The sequence below is a fragment of the Lathyrus oleraceus genome, chromosome 5, assembly GCF_024323335.1.
Source record: "Lathyrus oleraceus cultivar Zhongwan6 chromosome 5, CAAS_Psat_ZW6_1.0, whole genome shotgun sequence".
NCBI lineage: Eukaryota > Viridiplantae > Streptophyta > Magnoliopsida > Fabales > Fabaceae > Lathyrus > Lathyrus oleraceus.
This window is the reverse complement of record NC_066583.1, coordinates 94,835,439-94,844,736: the sequence shown is the minus strand read 5'-3', so window position 1 is coordinate 94,844,736 and position 9,298 is coordinate 94,835,439. Positions and strand designations below refer to the sequence as shown.

The 9,298-nt window shown below is 34.5% G+C and overlaps 1 protein-coding gene across 3 annotated transcripts; it reads right to left on the bottom strand.

Moving 5' to 3' along the window:
• Positions 1–4,049: 4,049 nt before the first annotated feature.
• LOC127087841 (uncharacterized) lies at positions 4,050–8,807 on the bottom strand. 3 transcript variants are annotated; one of them, XM_051028756.1, is made up of 11 exons: positions 8,640–8,807; positions 7,716–7,913; positions 7,191–7,282; positions 6,528–6,630; positions 5,994–6,241; positions 5,743–5,874; positions 5,478–5,600; positions 5,194–5,322; positions 4,840–5,057; positions 4,601–4,754; positions 4,050–4,476 (listed from the first exon to the last, which is right to left on the bottom strand). In XM_051028756.1, the coding sequence occupies exons 2-11, from the start codon at positions 7,900–7,902 to the stop codon at positions 4,258–4,260; spliced, it is 1,605 nt and encodes a 534-aa protein (XP_050884713.1). In that variant the 5' UTR covers positions 7,903–7,913; positions 8,640–8,807; the 3' UTR covers positions 4,050–4,257. The 3 variants fall into 3 exon arrangements, with proteins under 3 accessions (XP_050884713.1, XP_050884714.1, XP_050884712.1); XM_051028757.1 differs by having other exon boundaries at positions 7,716–7,904; XM_051028755.1 differs by lacking the exon at positions 8,640–8,807 and having other exon boundaries at positions 7,716–8,356.
• Positions 8,808–9,298: the final 491 nt, after the last annotated feature.

The window sequence follows — 9,298 nt, the reverse complement described above, 5'->3', positions numbered from 1 at the left end:
CTCTACACCTGCCTCAATTGAGGATCTTGTGTATCAGAAAACATCTGACCTTCGATCCATACTACGGTCCTCACTATTATGGAATATCAGTTTTAATTGATAGTCTGTGTTATGCCTATGGTTGACTGTTGGATGACGATTCAGTTGAGACTGAGTTTCATGATATGTGAGGCTCCGGCCAGTGTGGTATCAGAGCCTCGTTAATAAGAAGGGGTGCATATGGTGTGAATATTAGTAAAGAAAGTAAGTAAGGGAGAAAACCACTTACACATGGAAACACCTTAACCAAACACTCAACCTATTACTACTACTTCTTCTTTATATATTTTTACAATATTTAACATTCTTACGAAATTAAGTTATGTTAAGGAATTTTAGAAGTAATTATGCCGTTATCATAAGTTAGAATTATATTCAGAATATATACTATACTTACCATGCATTGAGTAGAAAAGTTACACTGACATAATTATAATAAAAAAATGAGCACATAAGTTACATTTGTTGGGTATCAGAATAATATGAAATAATTATAACACAGCTAAAATATAAGAGAAGATAATAGAAATGAGAAGAAACACAATTGAATGATTATAGGATGATGCATAAACAATAATATGAGTTCTCTATATATAAGAGACTCATGTACTAAAATAAGTTGATACATATTTAGTAAATTATGCTTAATCTTCTCTTTATCATAGAAATCAGTGATTTATAATGCATTGACATTTTCTACAAAACAAATGACTTTATGTCCTCACAATCTCCCACTTAAAGTCATTTTGTTTGTTTCCAAAATTTATATCCCTTATTAATTCCATGTTGCTACGTTTTAGATAGGCCATAAGAAGAATTGCACCAATAAAACTTGTCAGCGTTGATCGGCTTTGTCATAACATCTGCTAGGTTGTCTTTTGTGTGAATCTTCTTCATGTCCACACTCCCTTCCTCTACTACTTCATGAACGAAATGGTATTGAACTCCTATGTGCTTTGTCTTGGAATGAAAAGCTGGATTTCTTGCAATGTGCAAGGCACTTTGATTGTCACAATACACAATAATTTTTGGTTGTTTGTATCCGAGCTCTTCCAATAACCTTTGAATCCATATAGCTTCCTTGCATGCTTGGGTAGCTACCATATACTCAGCTTCTGTAGTAGATAGAGCTACAACAGTCTGCAATTTGGATAACCAGCTTACCGCTCCTCCTGCAATTGTAAACACATAGCCTGTAGTAGATTTTCTTTTGTCAAGATCACCTGCATAATCTGAATCAACATATCCTCTGACACCAAACTCCAATCCTCCAAAACATAATGCAACATCCTAGGTTTCTTTAATGTATCTCAGGATCCTCTTCACAATATTCCAATGCTCTTTACCAGGATCTGCCATAAACCGACTGACCGCTCCCACTGCTTGTGCAATGTCTGGCCATGTACATATCATGGAATACATAAGGCTTCCCACCGCTGATGCATAGGGTACTCGAGACATTTCCATCCTCTCCGCTTCATTGCTAGGATTCATACTTGAGGATAATTTATAATTGATTGGAAGTGAGATATATATTGGCTTACAGTCTTGCATGTTGAAGCGCCGCAAAACTTTTCGTAGATAATTTCTTTGAGAAAGCCAAACCTTCCTATCTTTTCTATCTCGGTGAATTTGCATCCCTAAAATCTTGTTTGCTGGCCCCAAGTCCTTCATATCAAACTCCCTAGCCAATTGTGCCTTCAATTCTTGGACTTGATCTTTGTTGGGGCCTACCACCAACATGTCATCCACATACAACAACAAAATGATGAAAGCATTTTCCTCAAACGTCTTGTAATATGTACAATGATTTGAGCTTAACCTGTTGTATCCAAGGCTAATAATGAAAGAATCAAATCTCTTGTACCAACACCTCGGCGCCTGCTTTAAACCGTACAGAGATTTGGTCAACCTGCAAACCAAGTTTTCTTTTCCTTTTTCTTCAAAACCTTATGGTTGTAGCATATATATTTCTTCTTCAAGTTCTCCATGAAGAAAAACAGTCTTTACATCCAATTGTTCAAGATGTAAATCATAAGCAGCACACATAGCTAACACTACTCTGATAGTGGTAAGTCTAACCACCGGAGAAAATATTTCATTGAAATCAATTCCTTCCTTTTGAGCATATCCTTTAACCACAAGTCTTGCATGATATCTTTCCACTTGATCATTACCATCATGTTTAATCTTATAGACCCATTTGTTGTAGATGGCTTTCCGACCCTCTAGAAGTACAACAAGATCCCATGTCTTGTTTCTATGTAAGGCTTCCATTTCTTCCTGCATTGTTGTCATCCATAGAGAATCACTTGAGCAACTCACAACCTCTTGAAAGGTTGATGGTTCTCCATCTTCTGTTAGAAGACAATATGCATCATGGCTTGCCATAACATAGTCTGACTGCCAATTTGGTTTCCTTTTCTGACGTGTTGGTCGTCGAACTTCAACACCATCAGGTTCCTCTAGTTCTTGTACCTCGTGCTCTGGTTCTGCTTCAAAAGAATAATCTTCTACAGACTTTCCATCTATATGAAAAGTAGTGATATCTTTAGAAGTACTGTCATTTTCCTGCTCCCTTTGCAGTTCATTCTCTACAAAGATTACATCCCTGCTGACAATAACCTTGCGAGAAGTGGGATCCCACGGGCGATACCCCTTGACACCATCAGCATAGCCCAAGAATATGCATTTCCTGGATTTTGGATCCAGCTTAGTTCTTTCTTGGGAGTTGTACATCACGTACACAGGACATCCAACCACATGTAGAGTAGAATACTCAGTTGGCTTTCCTTTCCACATCTCCATCGGAGTCTTTAAACCAATTGCACTTGATGGCGATCTATTTATCACATAACAGGCAGTTTTCACGACTTCTGCCCATAATGACTTGGCTAATCCTGCAGTTCGCAACATAGCTCTAGTCCTTTCTAGGAGAGTTCTATCCATCCCCTCTGCTACACCATTCTACTGAGGCGTATGAGCAATTGTAAATTGTCTCATTATACCATCTTCCTTGCAAAATGCCAAAAAATCACCGTCTGTATATTCTCCTCCATTGTCTGTCCTCAAGCACTTAATCTTCTTTTCAGTTTCAAGTTCAATTAGTGCTTTGAATTGCTTGAATATTGTAAAGAAGATTAAGTGCTCTATACCACTGTTGGGTATCAGAATAACATGAAATAATTACAACACAGCTAAAATATAAGAGAAGAGAATAGAAATGAGAAGAAACACAATTGAATGAATGATTATAGGATGATGCATAAACAACAATATGAGTTCTCTATATATAAGAGACTCATGTACTAAAATAAGTTGATACATATTTAGTAAATTATGCTTAATCTTCTCTTTATCATAGAAATAAGTGATTTCTAATGCATTGATATTTTCTACAAAACAAATGAATTTATGTCCTCACAACACTGACAGTAGCATTTTAGTTTTTGTTGTTAATGATTTTTTAGGCATATTGAAGTTTTATTTATGCAACTAATGATTTTTTTTTTCAGTTAATGTTGCTGAATTTATAATCTTTTGAAGTTGAAGACACTTTTTTGGAGTTTGGATTTTTAATTTTCTCCTTTGAAATGTTTAAATTGTTATTATGTAAACATGAATTTAAGTTATTTAGTTGGCTTTTCATTTATATTAGGTTGCTTTAACAGATTCCCAAAATAAAATAAATGCAAGAATTATGTGTCTACATATAACACTTGTAAATAATAACCACTCAGTCTCTTATATAAGGTCAAAACTTATTGGTCAAGTATTTTATTTTTATCATTTGTATAAATCATTTGTAACCAATAAGATTGCTCTAAATAAAGATTGACATTTGTTATGAAAAGTATGAAAATCGTAACAAAGAAAAACCAATAGTTCAAGAGGTTTACAACTCGTAAAGAAAAAGTGATTTACAACTCGAACTAGTTTCTGGCAAATCTTTTGTAAATTCAGCATAAAAATGAAAATTTAAAACCCTTTTTAAGACTTGGGTGAGTAGCTGATCTTCAAGTATCCATCCTTTTATAGATAACTTTTTTTTAAAACTTGGGCTCTAAGTTACTGCTTTTCCCATTTGGCCAATCTCCCATTACATGTATTCACACTTCCCATTTTGGGCACCCTATTCATGTGACATTCCACCGTTGATGTTACAGATACAATTCTGGTAAAATACAGATGCTAAAAACTTGTGACTTCTAATGTACCTTACGCCCTAAGTAATAACTCATACACATTGGAGTTGTTGTCTCCACTCACGCGCTTTAACATTTCAAAACTTGAACGACTCCCCAAAAATTCAGTTCGTTTGAACATCGCATAACCATGCTCCGCTGTTTCCTTACTCGAGTACACTGATCGAAGCTTATCCGCGTGTCTTGAATCTGTATGAATCGCCACTTCTATTTCATGGCTTGACATGTTCTCCTGTCACAAAGATCACCCCACCCATTAGCTCATTAGTGGCAGTTCTAGATGAATGAGAGGCACATAAACAATATGAATCACATTGTAAGAAAATGTCGATAAGGCTTACAAATTTTTCGTGTACCTGATAAAATGCATGTATATGATCCAACACCTGAAGACATGTAAAACCGTTTTTGTTGAAAAATGTCCTTGAGGAAGGGCCGATCTCGGAAAACCGGTCAACTGGGAAGAGTATGGTGAGAAAATGGTTTTTAAATACCAACTCAGATTTCTCACTGCAAAAGGCAACAAATGAGATAAATATAAGTCATATTGACTACATCAGGAAAATAATCTTTAGGCTACAAAATTGATAACAACCTTTCTGTTAGAGGACGTGTGGAGTTCGAAAATGAAGCATCTGAGTCCTTTGCATCCCCTTTTGCATCAAAAAATATTGAAGTATGATTATCACTAGGATCTTCAGCACTGAAAGAGTCTGTGTAAATGGAAGCAGTTGAAGTTGCCTCTGATATTGACCAGCAGATAGAGTCTAGAAGGTTGTTAGGTGTTATCGGCCGGATAGGCGTCTGACATGTCTGCAATGTAATGTTGAAATTAAATAAGCATTTGATCCATATCTTTAACTCTTAGTACTTATTTAAAAAGGGATAACAAACTAAAGTTGGGCGGATGATCGTGCTCGAAGTTAAATGTTCCAATCTCAAGACTGACCTGCATACGACGACCACGGCGACTTCTAACACCATTTTTTGCCGAACTTACAATTTGTTGTCTTTCTTCGTAGCCAATTTCACTTTTACCGCCTTGAAGTTCGTCATGGACTTTTGTCTTTACTACTTCCTGTTATTATGTCAATGAAATTCATATCACAATTCCAGGAAAAAGGGGGGAAGTCTAGGGCTTTGCGCATAGAAAAAAAATGCTTTGCTAAGCCAGAAATGCAATAGAAAAAATTATGAATTTGAAAATTGTAAAGGAATATAATGAGAAATTACCTTTCCTGAAAGGCCATTATGAACGTCTTCGAGCATCAAGCCAACTTGTCTCGCCAAATCAACAGACATGTTAACAAGCCTCTGCACTTGTTTCTCCTTAGCTGTTTTGAGAATCCACAGTGGCTAAGACATATCATATAGCAACAAGACATCATTTTGATATAAATAAATGGTATATGATTACTTATCGGATTATATTAATAACATCAAATCTCTAAATGTTGCATGTCTCGAAAAGGTTAAATTACAATGTAGAAGCACTCACTGTAACGAGGTTACTAGAGTATCCGAGATATCTTTGAATGGATGTCCCTTCAGTCACTACATGACTAACATTGCAACCAACAAACCATTGTTCCACCAAACTAGCACCTTCTCTTGAAGCAGACTCGACAACCTATTGAATATGTAAAGCATCTAAATGTGTCATCTAAGAACACTTGAATCATTCGCTAACCTGACTGAAACAGAGGAAACTGTACCATTACAAAATGCATTAGTTCACATAAATTTTACCTTGTTCTGCAATTCGGATGAAATGTGTGGATCAACATAGATGGAGCAACCAGACAAAGTTGAGTCCAAATTTCTGTTAGACTCTTTACCAGAGAATCTTAGAAATTCTTCAGCACGATGAGAATGTGTTGTTTCATGGATTCTCGCAGGAAGACAATTTCTAGTATTTGTATACCCTCTAAAATCATCCAAGTACATATTATTATCTCCATATCTCTTCAGACTATAAAGTGATTCGGTCAACCTTACTGTCGCAGACAAAAAGAAAACGCATTCAGGTCCTAACAATAACAAATATCACCATAAACTGCACCACGGGCTGTAATCACAACAAAAATGTGTGGTTTGTTAATTAATTGGTTACTTTAAGTTCCACATACATTCAATATAAGGTGAGAAAGAGCAAAACATAAAAAGCTATGTCAAGTAACCGTATTAAGCATGACTTCATAGCACAACAGCTAAATTACAACCACCAATAAAGATAACCAAAATAATAATAAAATTAAATGTAAATTAAATGAACTTAATTACCATTTTTCTTGGCACTATCCACAAACCAACCCAGTGTGACAACAAAGAGACCATTTTTTGCTCCATGCTTCAGCGCATGCTCAAATTTGCATCCACCGAAGTTGTGCTAAATGTTAAAGATTTCATGATCACACTAAACCAACTAACACAAACGTACTACAGAAATATCCATGCTGCGGAAAGTGGATGGAAAACAACAATCATGGTCATGATTCATGAGTGATCCACTCTTAGTATAAAATATTAATATATTCATCAACACATTACAAATAAATATAGATAAATCAATGTTGTCAATTGCAGATCGAAGAAAATAACGTTTTGTCCAAATTCCACTACGCAGCAGTGCTATAGCACAGCTAGTTCACAATATTTTTTTACTAAATAGCGTATCACAGAAAAATAGTTATTTGTTCAAATTCCGCTATGCGGTAGCGCTATAGTGCTGCGATATTGCTATAGTGCTGCTATAGCCACTGTTAAACAATACTATGGTCCAGAGATTTCTTCTCTCCCACAAACAAGAAAGTTAAGAAAACAATTTCCAGGATTTGGCAGAATTTTTTTTCCAGTGTACATGACAGTATATGAAAATCACAACTTCCTATTACAGCATCACACTTATGCAATTATTATGTAGGAAAATTTAAAAGAAAAGGATATCTGAACCACCAAATGAGTACATTGAGGATGCAGATTGGGGCTATACTGGCCACCTAATCTCTCTGTGGCCTCCATGACCTGATTCCTTGCTTCTGCCAAAATACCACGGTATGAATAGCTCTTATCAGTTCGATATCTCTAAATAAATGCAACTTTTCAACCTCTAGCATATGAACATATAGCATATCTAGCATGTCTCTAAATAAATACATTTTTTCAACCTCAAAGCAAAACAGAAGAGGTAGAGAAAGCTAGATTTCATAAAACATATATACTAATTACTATCAACAAAATAGATAATGCAAAGAAAATCACTCTCATTTCTCAACTCCTTCTTCAACTTTCACAGTGTTTATCACCAATTGAAAAACAAACCAAACAATATGGTTCGCTATTTCAAAAATAAAAAGCTTGAAAGAAATTTTGTAGAGTTTAACCAATGACTTGGAAGTGAAATAAGAAAAATATGAATGGAAATCCAATTGAGCAAATACAAAACAATGAGTAGATGAAATGAATCCACACCTTTAGATAAGCCAGTAACGCATATAACAAGACCAGCAAAAGGAGCAGTTGATGACACTTGCGGAGAAGCTGAAACAGGAGACATTTGATCCAATGGTTGAAGATCTCTGATTGAAGTAAATGAAGATGAAAACAACCTCGAGCACCCTTTACCACTCACAATTTCAACTCTACCCTCACCACCCATAACTGCCACAACTAAAACAGTGAACAATTTTGGACTAAGCAACAACACTTTTAAAACAAAAGTATTTGTTCATCACCAACCAAGCAGTTAAATATCCATAAAACATATATATACATAAAAGAATTCCTCATTGACAAAAAAAAGTTTTCTGATATTTAATAAATGAGTAATAAGAATATACAATGAATAAAAACAAATGAACCCAAGTGACAGTTGTGAAAATGGAGATGAATGAAAGGGGAAAAGGGGAATCTTGAGTAAAGGGGTTATAGAATTGCAGACAAAAAATGGATTTTGAAGATGGAAAATGGGGTATTGTTTTGTATTGTAGTGTACAGAAGAGGACGATAAGAAAAGGGAATTTTTTTGAATATAGTGCTATGTGGTCAGACGAAGAGTCGCAATCAGGGTTTTCAAGTTTTCTTTTTCTGTGTGTAATGTACGCCAAAGAAAGTGTGTGATTCCATTTTGGTACTAATTGATTTAAAAAAAAAACTGCTTTTAGAAAATTGGAACCGCATGTGATGTGTGATAAGAAAGAGCTTTTACAGAGAAAAAACAAAGCGAGTCAAAGTTAATGAGTAAAAACGGGAACCACGCTGGTTAACCTAATTGAAATTGAAATGTAACGGAAAGTGGGAGAGAGAGTGAAAAGTTGGGAAATTGGAGGATTCTTAAAGTGAGGGCAAAGGGGAAACGCATGATTTGTGAGAGAATGAGGGTGAACGGGGGGTTACCTGAGGGGTGGTGGTGGTGGTACAGCCATGACGGTGTCGCTCTGAATCATACTCGTCGGAGATGCTTATTCTGAGAAAAACAGGCACGGCGTAGCTTAATTTCAAATTGAATCAATGCCATGAATACTTTTATATTTCAAATCGAAAACTAGTTTTAGTCCTGACAAAAAGTGTCAAATTCAACTAAATCCCTAAAAACAATTAGTCTTAAAAAATGAAACAATATCATTTAATAGTTTGATTGATATGATTTTTTTTTTATATATTTACAAAGAGACATAAATATTCTTATGTTAAAATAATTTAAAAGAAAAAAAAATAAAAAAATAGATTAAATTATAATTTTTATCCCTCAATTTTACTTGATTCACGAAATTAATATTTTTATTTTAAATTTGAATAGTTTTGATCTCTCCCATTTTTTCATAGAAAATCAATGACATATTCCTTTTTTAAATTATATTTTTATCTATAAAGTCCCACAAAGAATTTATATACAATAATTTACTATGCTTCACAAGAAATTTATTATTTAAAAAATAAAAATATCACTAATTTTAAGTGCAAAATCATTAAAGGAGATCAAAATTATTTAAATTTAAAATAGAATAATCAATTTCGTGAATCATAAAAACTAAAAAGATCAAAATTGTAATTAA

Bases quoted from the DNA above. Each gene is read 5' to 3' on its own strand.
- LOC127087841 (XM_051028756.1), bottom strand. From the start codon at position 7,902: ATGGGTGGTGAGGGTAGAGTTGAAATTGTGAGTGGTAAAGGGTGCTCG. The intron at 5,875-5,993 runs GTAAAATTTATG...CATATTCAATAG, and splicing joins CATCCGAATTGCAGAACAAG to GTTGTCGAGTCTGCTTCAAG. The intron at 4,755-4,839 runs GTTGTTATCAAT...TGCCTTTTGCAG, and splicing joins ACACGTCCTCTAACAGAAAG to TGAGAAATCTGAGTTGGTAT.